This window comes from Aedes albopictus, chromosome 2 (genome assembly GCF_035046485.1).
Source record: "Aedes albopictus strain Foshan chromosome 2, AalbF5, whole genome shotgun sequence".
NCBI classification, from domain to species: Eukaryota; Metazoa; Arthropoda; class Insecta; order Diptera; family Culicidae; genus Aedes; species Aedes albopictus.
The window spans coordinates 379,814,613-379,828,229 of record NC_085137.1 but is presented as its reverse complement, the minus strand read 5'-3'; the positions used below and the strand labels follow the sequence as shown (position 1 = coordinate 379,828,229).

Genomic DNA, 13,617 nt, shown 5'->3' with positions numbered 1-13,617 from the left:
GGATAAGGCATAAATGGGAATAGGTTGCCGGTGGTTTGCTCTGACAAATTAAATTAATTCAAATGTGCACCTTCCTGAATGTAGTTTTTTGTAAGCTTTTCAATATTTATCAACAAAATGTCGTAAAGGGCAGCAGTGAAGTTTACATTTCACCTTCTTTTAAGTTGGTTCAACCACACCCAAGGCACTGTGCTTCAGAGCAGATCAAAGACCTTGTTTTCGTTTATTATGTTATGTTCGTTTATTATGTTTATATTACAACTTCAATACAATTCACTTACAATTATCAGTGCCGTAATACTCTTCAAAAATGGTTTCAAATCGCTCTGTTTCGATTTACTGCATTGATCTAGGATGAGCAGTATTCACTGGCGCGTCAACACCTTCCTTAACCCTTTGAAGCCGGAATTTTTCCAAGCGTTATTATGAAATTGTTTCTACGTTTTTCTGTAGTTTTGGTGGCATAAAAAGCATAAAAAGGGTAGAATATTATGCGAAATATTTTTTCTGGATATCCTTGGCCATCCAAACTATTCTTGAGTTTAGATTCTTAAGTCTACGGGTGTAATGGTAACTTCTTTAACAATAAGGAGCTACGATTTACGATACACAATGTCCAGTAATGTTCTGAAAGTTCAATAGACAGTATCAGATCAGTCGGAATATCCTAGGTCATCCAAACTGTTCTTGAAATCAGATCCGCAATTCTGTTACCCTCGTAAACTTATTTCATTATAGAAATCAACGATTTGTAATCTATCATGTATAAATCTTCTGAAAGCTACAGTGGTTTTTATTATGAACTAACCTTCATAACAGCCCATAATATCCCAAACATATATAACAACGCTTATTGTTTCTCTAACTACTTTGGTAAGTACAGTAGTTTATGTAACACTACTTAACGTCGTGGCAAAATCCATTATCACAGGTGTAGACCTGAAGCTATGGTCTCCGGAATAGTGTTGTTGAATTTACCAAAACTATCTTGAAATGACTCATGATATGCCAGGCAAGGGGGATTACAATAAGGGTTTAAAGTTCATTGTGAGAATAACTACTGTTACTATCAAGAGCTAAACTTCAAGATAGTTTGGACGACCCTCAATGTCCCAAAGGTTCATAATAATATATAGTAGACTTCAGGTTGGTTCCAGTCACCGCGATTGATTATGAAACGATACTCAGTATGTTACGAGTGTAGACCTGAAGTTCTGAACTTAAAGATAGTTTGGCTGACCTGGAAAATCCCCTTAGTGTCTCTAAATGACAATTGAGATTTGAATAGCTTCACGGATCTCAGCAGATTATGCTATGCTATTATCTATGGTGAAAACACATTTCTTTGAAGGGCTTCATTATAGAACAGTTTGGACGAACCTGAATGTCCCAAAGGTTTATAATTAAAAAGTAGGCTTCAGATTGGCTCAGCACCCACGGATAAATATGCAACGTTACTCAGTATAGCAGATAAAGCTGTTGTTACGAGTTTAGACCTCTAGTCCCGAACTCCAAGGTAGTTTGGCTGACCTGGAATATCCCTTTAGTGTCTCTAAATGACATTTCAAATTTCAAGAGCTTCGCAAATCCTTGCAGATTATGCAATTCTATTATTTATGGTGAAACACATAAAGTTATTCTTGTAGATTTGAAGATCTTCAATATAGAATAGTTTTGACAACCCTGAATGCCCCAAAGGTTTATAATAAGCTAGTAGACTCCAGATTGCTCCAGTAACTGCGATTGATTATGCAAAGTTACTCAGTATAACAGATATGGCTACTGTTACGAGTATAGACCTGAATTTCTGAACTCCAAGGTAGTTTGGCTGACCTGAATCCCCATAGTGTCTTTAAATGACATTGTAAATGTCAAGAGTGTCGTATTTTCCGACCTGCTGTATATCCCACAAAGAGCTTCATCGGTCCCAGTAGGTTATGCAATGCTATTATTTGTGGCTAAAATACATAAAGTCATTTTTGTAGACTGTAGGACAGTTGCAACACCTAGTAAGACCTAGTAGGACAGTTTGGAAAACATAGAACAGAATAGTAAACACCTTTTGACAAATGTAACTCACACACAAGTTCAGCTTTTAGAACAACTGGTATGTCAATTATTTCGTTTTTCCAAATTTAGTGGTGTTCAGGATATTCTAGGTTGTCAAGGAAGTCCCAAAAGCAAATATTCCCATTTTTTCCTTATTAAAGGACTCTTGTGACAACTTTGCCGAAGACAGTATTGTGTTTTATCGATTGGGTGAATTCATACAGCCGTTTCTATGTTCGGGTCATATATGACCCCACCGGCTCAAAAGGGAGCCATGGATGACTACTGATGTAAATTTCAGCTGATCAAAATTTAATGAAAACGTTGATCCCTCATACCGCAGAATGAGATGTTTTTTGTTGCTGACAACTGTAATTTCACACTTCCAATGAACATTAAAACGCATTTCAACAACCAAATTCAAGTGTATCACAAATATTATTTACAGATGACTGTGATCGCACAAAAACACCAAACTCAACAAAGCATCGCACCACAAGACGGCAATGTTTTGCCTATAAATGTCCTAATAATCTCAACTGCTCATAAATCATCCCGAAGGCCGCACTGAGCATGCTTCCATCTCATCATTCGGTTCTTGACATCAGTCCAAATCGTGACTCCGTACAACCGAAACCAAAGACCAAACAGTGACCCACCATTCTCCAAGCATCGTTTGAAGTCGTTTTCTCACACCAACCACTTCCGCGCAGAAGATCTATTCCACTAACATCACAAAAAAAAACGTAGCATCAATAAACCCTACCAAGCATAAAACCGTTCTATGATGAGTCGATAGATTTGGTTCTTCTCGTCGCAGCCCGCGATTTCTTCCCCAGCAGTTGGCACTGCGAATGCTCAAGCTCAACCATCGACGAATGGACCGCGCAGACTGCTCATTCGTCGGAGATATTAGGGGCTGTCCATAAACCACGTGGTCATGAGGGGTGGGGGGGGGGTGGGGGGTTCGGCCAATGACCATTTTGTATGGACATATAAAAAAATGTGTATGGAAAAATGACCACGCGGGGGGGGGGGGGGGGGGGGTTGAAAAGTCCCAAAAAAATTACCACGTGGTTTATGGACAGCCCCTTAGTGGTCCAAAAATTTCCGGATTGGCTTTCGTTAATTCAATCCATCACGGCGAATGGTAGCGCTCTAAAAAACGGGGCACTTGTTCCGCGTGATTTTGTTTTTGTTTCGGTGGCGCAGATCTGAGCTGCGTTTGCCGGGAGAGTAAGCTCTGCTGCGGAAGAACATTTCAGCCACGCGAACGACGACAGCAACGAATGAAATCGGATAAATCTAACCATCGAATTAAGACGGCCGGCTGAGCTTTGCAACCTGTTGCGAGCAGATCTTACGGTCGGTGGAGGCCTTCCTTCTTAAAGCGTTCGAATCAACGGCAGATAATAATAAAATAAGATTGCCCAAAGTACCCCCTTAAACGCTGCTGTAATGACTTTTCGGGCTGTTTTATGGTACCCCACCGGCTTAAGCTGTGTAGATTTTCATCCGTAAAATCTTCGGTGCGTGTGTAATAGAATTGATGCTGAGGCTTTTCGCAGACGATGAGAGAATTTGGTTCTCAAGTTGCTTCCGGTTTATCTTAATGATTTAACTGTATTTGCTAAAACGACGCGATTAAAGTTGGTACTTGAAAGATTAAAAAAACATTTTTAAGCCGCAAATAATAATTCTTCTCGACTTCCTGGGCATAAAGTGCATTGTGTTTTGCCGAACAGTATATAAATTCATGCCATGGCAAGAATTCTTTTGGATAATTTAATTTCTTCTTGGAATCTACAGAGCTATTTCCAAGGATTCCTTCAGAAATTCTTCCAGGGACCTCTGAAAAATTTCTTCAGTATTTTTTTATGTAATTTCGAAAAATACTTTGTTAAAATCCAGGGAGGAATATTTGATAGAATTCCTGGGGGAATCTCCATAGGAATATATTTCTGAAAGAATCGCAAAAAAGTGTCCATTCAGAAACTTTCTAAAGATTTCTTCCGTAACCCCTGTTAAAATTCTAAGGGATTCCTGGAGGAACCCTTGGAAGAATTTCCGAAAAAAATCTGATTTTATGATTCTAGATTTTTTTAATCGAGATGAATTTAAAAAAAAATCATAGAAAAACTTCTGCAGAAAGCTTTTAATGACACTCATTGAGTAATCCTTAAGCTACTGAAGGAGTCTTGTAGGACTTTTCTGGAGAAATTCTCCAAGAAGTTTAAGAAAAAATCCCTGGAGGAATTTCTGAAGGAATGCTTGAAGGGTTTCTATAAAATCTTCTGTCTATTGTAATCCCTGGTGGAATATCTGATTGTAACCCAGGAAAATTCCTGAAGAAATTCTAGAAGGAGTTGCTGGAGAAATTCGTAAAGGAATACCTCCAAAAACCTATGGTGGCAAGTTAGCAAAATTCCCAAAGAAATTCCCTACCTATTATATTATGAAACATTTTTCGGAATTCATGAGCGTATTTTTAAAAATTGAAGAATGTAAGGAGAACCACTTTAACCACTTAAATCTCTTGAGAAATTTCTGTGGAAGACATTATCTCTGACGAAATTGCTTAATTTCTTAGCGAATCCGAGTGAAATTCCTAAAGGTACCTTCTGAAGAAATCCTAGAAGAATTTCATGGAATACATGGAAGAATACCTGGAGGAACTCTTGAAGGAATCTCTAATGAATTTCTGCAGGAATCTGTGGAGAAATAGTTGCTGCAATCACTGACAAAAAAATCATGAATGTACTTCTGGAAGAATTCCTGAGACATTCATATGGGATTTCTCAATAGAATCTCTAGATAAATTCCTTAAGAAATCTCTGGAGGAATTCGTGAAAAAAGTCTTTTCTAATCATCAGCGTTTGGAATTTTCGCAAATTCTCACGAAAATAGAATTCTCTCTCACGGCAATTTTCAAAAAAAAAAACTGGCTTGAGAAATCTCCCGCACAAAGAGGAGAGTGAAAATATGTTTTTACTCACTCCAAAAGTGGCGAGAATTTCGTTTACCGTTCGTCGGCCGATCATGTTGTCTTTCCTTGACTCTTACGACGCTGACAATGATTGGTTTTATGCAGTAAATTTTCTACTCCCTCTGTGTGGTTGGCGTGGTGGTGTGGATGGAGTGCGCGTGTCGCGGTTGTTTTTAGTAATGTTCCAGGTTTGAATCCCGTCACGGGCACAATTTTTGTTAATCTGCTTTGAAAAGATTTTTATGAGAATTTGGTGAATGAAAATTTAATAGAACGAAAAGAAATTATCCGCAGGATGAAGCGATTTTCAGTTTTCATTAATTGCTACTCTCGAAAGAAGTGCTGGAGGGGAAAAGTGTTTCTCAAGCAAAATAATGAATATAAGCTCCCCTGCCACCGTGAGAATAGCTTCTTTCGTATCGCTGAAACGAAAATTACGAACCCTGCTAATTATTGAAAGAATCTTTGGAAACCGTTGAGGAAATTTCTGAAAAAAAAACTAATTGAACTCCCAAAGATGTATCTGAATATACACTAGTTGTGATAGCGTTCAGCCGGCCGGAGTTCCTCCGGGAGTTCCTCCGGGAGTTCCTCCGGGAGTTCCTCCGGGAGTTCCTTCGGGAGTTCCTCCGGGAGTTCCTCCGGGAGTTCCTCCGGGAGTTCCTCCGGGAGTTCCTCCGGGAGTTCCTCCGGGAGTTCCTCCGGGAGTTCCTCCGGGAGTTCCTCCGGGAGTTCCTCCGGGAGTTCCTCCGGGAGTTCCTCCGGGAGTTCCTCCGGGAGTTCCTCCGGGAGTTCCTCCGGGAGTTCCTCCGGGAGTTCCTCCGGGAGTTCCTCCGGGAGTTCCTCCGGGAGTTCCTCCGGGAGTTCCTCCGGGAGTTCCTCCGGGAGTTCCTCCGGGAGTTCCTCCGGGAGTTCCTCCGGGAGTTCCTCCGGGAGTTCCTCCGGGAGTTCCTCCGGGAGTTCCTCCGGGAGTTCCTCCGGGAGTTCCTCCGGGAGTTCCTCCGGGAGTTCCTCCGGGAGTTCCTCCGGGAGTTCCTCCGGGAGTTCCTCCGGGAGTTCCTCCGGGAGTTCCTCCGGGAGTTCCTCCGGGAGTTCCTCCGGGAGTTCCTCCGGGAGTTCCTCCGGGAGTTCCTCCGGGAGTTCCTCCGGGAGTTCCTCCGGGAGTTCCTCCGGGAGTTCCTCCGGGAGTTCCTCCGGGAGTTCCTCCGGGAGTTCCTCCGGGAGTTCCTCCGGGAGTTCCTCCGGGAGTTCCTCCGGGAGTTCCTCCGGGAGTTCCTCCGGGAGTTCCTCCGGGAGTTCCTCCGGGAGTTCCTCCGGGAGTTCCTCCGGGAGTTCCTCCGGGAGTTCCTCCGGGAGTTCCTCCGGGAGTTCCTCCGGGAGTTCCTCCGGGAGTTCCTCCGGGAGTTCCTCCGGGAGTTCCTCCGGGAGTTCCTCCGGGAGTTCCTCCGGGAGTTCCTCCGGGAGTTCCTCCGGGAGTTCCTCCGGGAGTTCCTCCGGGAGTTCCTCCGGGAGTTCCTCCGGGAGTTCCTCCGGGAGTTCCTCCGGGAGTTCCTCCGGGAGTTCCTCCGGGAGTTCCTCCGGGAGTTCCTCCGGGAGTTCCTCCGGGAGTTCCTCCGGGAGTTCCTCCGGGAGTTCCTCCGGGAGTTCCTCCGGGAGTTCCTCCGGGAGTTCCTCCGGGAGTTCCTCCGGGAGTTCCTCCGGGAGTTCCTCCGGGAGTTCCTCCGGGAGTTCCTCCGGGAGTTCCTCCGGGAGTTCCTCCGGGAGTTCCTCCGGGAGTTCCTCCGGGAGTTCCTCCGGGAGTTCCTCCGGGAGTTCCTCCGGGAGTTCCTCCGGGAGTTCCTCCGGGAGTTCCTCCGGGAGTTCCTCCGGGAGTTCCTCCGGGAGTTCCTCCGGGAGTTCCTCCGGGAGTTCCTCCGGGAGTTCCTCCGGGAGTTCCTCCGGGAGTTCCTCCGGGAGTTCCTCCGGGAGTTCCTCCGGGAGTTCCTCCGGGAGTTCCTCCGGGAGTTCCTCCGGGAGTTCCTCCGGGAGTTCCTCCGGGAGTTCCTCCGGGAGTTCCTCCGGGAGTTCCTCCGGGAGTTCCTCCGGGAGTTCCTCCGGGAGTTCCTCCGGGAGTTCCTCCGGGAGTTCCTCCGGGAGTTCCTCCGGGAGTTCCTCCGGGAGTTCCTCCGGGAGTTCCTCCGGGAGTTCCTCCGGGAGTTCCTCCGGGAGTTCCTCCGGGAGTTCCTCCGGGAGTTCCTCCGGGAGTTCCTCCGGGAGTTCCTCCGGGAGTTCCTCCGGGAGTTCCTCCGGGAGTTCCTCCGGGAGTTCCTCCGGGAGTTCCTCCGGGAGTTCCTCCGGGAGTTCCTCCGGGAGTTCCTCCGGGAGTTCCTCCGGGAGTTCCTCCGGGAGTTCCTCCGGGAGTTCCTCCGGGAGTTCCTCCGGGAGTTCCTCCGGGAGTTCCTCCGGGAGTTCCTCCGGGAGTTCCTCCGGGAGTTCCTCCGGGAGTTCCTCCGGGAGTTCCTCCGGGAGTTCCTCCGGGAGTTCCTCCGGGAGTTCCTCCGGGAGTTCCTCCGGGAGTTCCTCCGGGAGTTCCTCCGGGAGTTCCTCCGGGAGTTCCTCCGGGAGTTCCTCCGGGAGTTCCTCCGGGAGTTCCTCCGGGAGTTCCTCCGGGAGTTCCTCCGGGAGTTCCTCCGGGAGTTCCTCCGGGAGTTCCTCCGGGAGTTCCTCCGGGAGTTCCTCCGGGAGTTCCTCCGGGAGTTCCTCCGGGAGTTCCTCCGGGAGTTCCTCCGGGAGTTCCTCCGGGAGTTCCTCCGGGAGTTCCTCCGGGAGTTCCTCCGGGAGTTCCTCCGGGAGTTCCTCCGGGAGTTCCTCCGGGAGTTCCTCCGGGAGTTCCTCCGGGAGTTCCTCCGGGAGTTCCTCCGGGAGTTCCTCCGGGAGTTCCTCCGGGAGTTCCTCCGGGAGTTCCTCCGGGAGTTCCTCCGGGAGTTCCTCCGGGAGTTCCTCCGGGAGTTCCTCCGGGAGTTCCTCCGGGAGTTCCTCCGGGAGTTCCTCCGGGAGTTCCTCCGGGAGTTCCTCCGGGAGTTCCTCCGGGAGTTCCTCCGGGAGTTCCTCCGGGAGTTCCTCCGGGAGTTCCTCCGGGAGTTCCTCCGGGAGTTCCTCCGGGAGTTCCTCCGGGAGTTCCTCCGGGAGTTCCTCCGGGAGTTCCTCCGGGAGTTCCTCCGGGAGTTCCTCCGGGAGTTCCTCCGGGAGTTCCTCCGGGAGTTCCTCCGGGAGTTCCTCCGGGAGTTCCTCCGGGAGTTCCTCCGGGAGTTCCTCCGGGAGTTCCTCCGGGAGTTCCTCCAGGAGTTCCTCCGGTAGTTCGTCCAGGAGTTCCTACGGGAATTCCTCCACGAGTTCCTCCGGGAGTTCCTCCACGAATTCCTCCACGAGTTCCTCCGGGAGTTCCTCCAGGAGTTTCTCTGAGAATTCCGCCAGGAGTTCCTCAAGGAGTTCTTCCGGCAGTTGCACCAGGAATTCCTTCGGGAGTTCCTCCACGAATTCATCCAGAAATCCCTTCGAAAATCTCTCCAGAATTTCTTCCGGGAGTTCCTCCGGGAGTTCTTCCGGGAGTGCTTCTAGGAGTTCTTCCGGGAGTTCTTCCGGAAGTTCTTTCAGGAGTTCTTCCAGGAGTTCTTCCGGGAGCTCCTTCAGGAGTTCCTCCGGGAGTTCCTATTTACTCGAAATCTATCGACAAACTTGTTGTGTATAATGTGGCTACTATCACGTGAAATTCTGCTCGACTTGAATTATAAAATAACCCCCTAAATGTCTCAGAGAATCCCTGAATATTAGGAACAATACCTGAAAAAACCTCTGGGGAAATTTAACCATTATTTTTAATAGAGTTCCTGGTAAAATTTCTGACATTCTAAAGGAAAATCCTAGAGGAGTTTCTAAAAAGAACTTCGAATCTCTGTGAAAAAAATCCTGGAATTGTATCTTTTAAGGAAATCTATGAATAAAATTCCGAAAAAAAACTGCTGGAGAAATTCTGATGCCTCCAGGAGTTCCTCCACGTGTTCCTCCGGAAGTGCCTCCGGAAGTGCCTCCAGAAGTTTCACCAGGGATTCCTCCAGGAAGACCTCAGGGAGTTTCTTCAGGAATTCATCCAGAAATCCTTCCAGGAATTCCTCCAGGAGTTCCTCCAGGGATTCCTCCAGGAGTTCCTTCGGGAGTTCCTACAGAAGTTCCTCCATAAGTTCCTTCGGGAGTTCCTCCAGGAGTTCCTACGGGAGTTCCTCCAGGAGTTCCTCCAGCAGTTCCTCCGGGAGCTTCTCCAGGAGTTCTTCCGGCAGTTCCTTCAGGAGTTCCTCCAGTAATTCATCCATGTATCCCTTCAGGGATTCCTTCGGAAATCCCTCCAGGAATTGCTCCAGAAATCCCTCCAGGAATTGCTCCGGAAATCCTTCCAGGAATTCCTCCGGAGTTCCTCCGCGAGTTCCTCTGGGAGTTCTGTATAATGCGGCTACTATCCAGTCACGTGAAATTCTTCTCGACTTGAATTATAAAATGCCCTCCTAAATGTCTCGGAGAATCCCTGAATATTAGGAAAAATACCTGAAGAAACCTCTGGAGAAATTCAACAATTATTTTCAATAGAGTTCCTGGAAAAAAAATCTGACCTTCTAAAGGAAAATCGTAGATGAGTTTCTAAGAGAATCTTCGAATCTTTGTGATTTTTTTTCCTGGAATTGCATGTTTTGAAGAAATCTTTGAATGAAATTCCGAAGAAAAAATCCTGGAGAAAATTCTTATAATTTTCGTGGAATTCTTCAAAAACATGAACAAATCCATGCTGGAACGTCTCTATCAATTACACTAGTTTACAGCATTTTTGAACTCGGTAAGCTGATGATCATTTTTGGTGTAGAATCATGCCCTGAGTTCGAAAACGTGAAAGAAAAAAAATACAGTAGAGCGGAAATTTTTTCGACTTTCCATACAAGGTTGATGATTTGAAATCGATTTTTGTTCTATTTTTAAGCAAAGTCGCTCACTTCAAACATCTCATTCTCCGTAATCAATGTTCCGATTGAGCTGAAATTTTTACTGTAACTCGCCTACATATGATATGTCAAATAAACGTCGAGAGAGAATTTTTAAGTTGTTTTTTTCTTATTGAAAAAAATACACTTCTTCAAAAAAATTTGGGAATTTTGCTAAAATTTAAGGAGATCGTCCCTAAAACTCGCCAATATCTTGAATTTCATCAATCTGACGCAAAACCTGTATTCAGATAATCGAATGGTATTGTATTCAACTTTTAATTTATGGAAAAAGATTTTAAATTGGTTGAACAAAACGCAATATATTTGAATTTTAGTAAATTATATATTTTGTAAAGTTGCAAAACTCGATATTGAGCTAAAACTCAAAACCTGTTCTACTTAAAAATTTTTGAAGGTCGGTTTAGAAATCAGCACTAAATCGTGCTTCAAAAATTTTGGTCGTTGACAGAAGTTCACGACTTTCGTTTTATTTTGTAAACTTGTGTTATTGAAGAACTTTCCTAAAGAACTTCTGTGAGGAAAACAAGGGGGGATTTCTGAAGAAGCCCGTGGACTAGTTTCAAGATGAATCTTTTGAGAAATTTCTTGTGTAACTCCTGAAGAAGACCCAAGGGGAATTCCTGGAGGAATTCTAGAAAGAAATCCCCTGCAGAAATTCTTGGAGAAATTATCGATTCTAAATGGATAGCTGGAGGCAGGCTTGTGCACAAGGGAGGGGTTTCGGGTGCAAGTGTTCATCTTATACCTTGTTATTCTATGATATGCTACGTAGTGGAACATTTTTTTTATGGAGCAAGGTTTGTGGCAAGGCCTATTCTACAAGTAAATGGAAAGGGTGAATGTTTCCACGTTATCAAATACAAAAACACCTGGAGTAAGAGTGCGCAGCTTAAGGCTGTAATGTCTATCCTGAAATGTTCATATTCGAGGGCTCGTTTTTCTACCCACATTCACAAATAATCCTCTCCAGAGCAAGGACTCCGCTCCTGAACAAGTTTGCTAATTGCCGTCCCTAATTGAAATTAATCAATCTCTTTTCAACCAGTGAAGCGTACGGTTGATTTAGGGTCCTTTGTTCCGGGGCACTTGTTTCCACTCGCACACGGAGAGTCCATCCATTCCCGGCCACTTGAACTTAATCAAATTCCCCTCCTGTCGATGGGACATACATAGTATAATACTCAATGTTGCCACCGCCGTTCGTAGTGCTGCACTCCATTTAGAGTGTTTGCACTACCGACGTGACGGGAACTGCATTCGTTATGAACCTTAACTCAGCTGACGGCGTCCTCGACGATGTTCAGCAGCTGAGTAACAGCAGCCTCTGGAACGCAGCGCGAGCCCAAGCACCCCGTTAATTGATGACGATGTATGATTTATTGCCTTCGTTCACCACAAGCTGCGCCTCAGCCAGACGAGGGCTGGGACGAGTGGATCGAAAATCTGAGATTAACCTCAACAACGCCGGAGCTGGAGCTCTCCAACAGCTAGTTCCCGGCTGTCGGGTAGAGGAGGGAACCAACGGTAAAACACTCAATTTTATACAAATTTACCATTCGAAACGCGCTGCTGTTGATCGGCGGCGTGACTTTCCCTAGCGAGCCACAGTGTAATTTATATCATCATTGCACACTGGCACTGGTGGTGGCGGTTTCCCGATTCGAACAGAGCCGCAGCCTGCCAACTACGGAACGAATCTCTTGGACAAATAGCACACAGGGAGGAGACACACGCAAACGCAGCAAAACTCTTCGAAGAGGGGAATTTGATGTGATTTTCCTCTCATTTCTTTTGAGGAACCGTCGTTCGTCCGTCCATTGCTGCACGCTTCATTCACACAAATCACTTCAAATTCCATGGTACGACGACGAAAATAATCTTCAAAGTAATGGAGGAAAAATTTGACGATCCGGGTAGGGTCGGGTCGGGTTTCTTCCGTGAGGGATGGGATGGGATGGCCAGGCAGCAAACGTAATCTCTCTGGAACCGTCTCACAATGAAACGGCGGCGCTGCGCTGGCTGGTCGTGTGCAAGACGAGCCAAGGCGGAGATGCCAAGTGCAAAGTGAAAGCGGCTTTTCTTCTTCCAGAGCTTCACAGGCCGCTACGCTACAGGCTTTGAACGAGCAAAGTTCTTCAATTGGGGGATCGTTCGCGCTTTGTGCGTTCGCAATAGCCGAGGGAAAGATTGTTCGTAAATCGGGGGAAGTTTCTTCTTACTGGGAATTGGTTCGTTTGATTCAATAGGATAAATTGTGAATGGGACCCTGGTGGTGGTGGTGGGGTGGGAGAGTTTATTACCAATTGCCAAGGGTGATCAATTTTCTCCGGGGGTGGTGCAGAAAGATGTGAGATTTTTGTTGCGGAACAGCTCTGCCAGCGTTTGAAATAGGGCGCTGTCCTTAAACTACGTAAACACAATTTTGGAAATCTCAGACCCCCTCGTAGACTTTTGTTCATACAAAATTTTCGAAATTGGTAAGGACCAAAGACTTTGGTGAGACACTCCCTGCACCCCCTCAGAATCTACGTAGTTTATCGACAGGCCCTAGATTGGAAAATTATGGGAAATGCTTTAAAGTTTGAATGTAATGACTTATGCGTATTTTTTATGTTACTAATAAGCAAGTACGGGTCCATTTAGGTAAGTTCTGTTTAAGTACCTACATAAAGGTAACGTTACCTAAATACAATTCAATTATATTTAGAGCAGTTAAAAGGCTCAAAGTAAGATTTAAGGAGGGTTGATTGATAAGGGGCCGATGAGGAGGCTAAAGGGTGTTTAAGATGGGTGGAAGAGAGAGACCATGTTAAACTGTCAATTATGTTGAAAACCTAACTTAAGTATATGTCATCGAATGTGAAAACTTGAGGCATCGACTTTAGCCTAAGTTTTGCTATACTTCGTATAAAGGTTTTACTCACAAAGGCTTATACATGTTTTACCAATAACCTCCTGAAATCAGCCCAGATTTCGTTCCTGCCCCTGCGTAGAGTGTGGCCGATCCACCTCCATCTCGTTGAACATGACATTCCATAACACCGAAAACGGAATGGAACCTTGCGGGTTATGTGAAAGCACTTCCGACCCACCTCTGTGTCGTAACTAGTACTCGATTCTGGAAGTAACTTCCGAGAATCTTGTACAGATACCCGTGTATCCCCAGACGCAGGAGCGCATCGGCAACAGCCAGCCAACTAGCGTCATTGAACGCGTTCCTTACATCCAGAGTCACTACTGCGAATCCTTCTCTTACGCTGAAGCGACTACGGTCGACATTCCCTTCCGGAAGCCGAACTGGTAGCTCGAGAGATCATTTACACCCTCGGCAGGCATCAATATTCTGTTGCGGATGATCTTTTCGAGCACCTTCCCCGCAGTGTCGATCAAGCATACTAGTCTATATGCCGATGGTTCTCCGATGGTTAGCAGACCAGAACATCTCGGGAGCATCTGCAATAGCTACTTTTAAGACCAGGTTCGGAACTTCGTCTCACGCTAAGGGAATTTGCTACCCCGCAAGTTCCACATTGGTGGAATTTGCCACCCCTCATC

At 46.2% G+C, this 13,617-nt stretch overlaps 2 protein-coding genes across 2 annotated transcripts in view; both read left to right on the top strand.

Moving 5' to 3' along the window:
• The window catches only part of LOC115269977 (uncharacterized), a 617,722-nt gene that overhangs the window by 119,849 nt on the left and 484,256 nt on the right, over nucleotides 1–13,617 (top strand). The window lies entirely within an intron of this gene.
• On the top strand, nucleotides 5,676–6,281 carry LOC134287741 (uncharacterized; the record flags this gene model as incomplete). Its single annotated transcript, XM_062850527.1, has 1 exon — nucleotides 5,676–6,281. A coding segment is annotated over one exon (606 nt), but the record flags the coding sequence as incomplete, so codon positions are not given.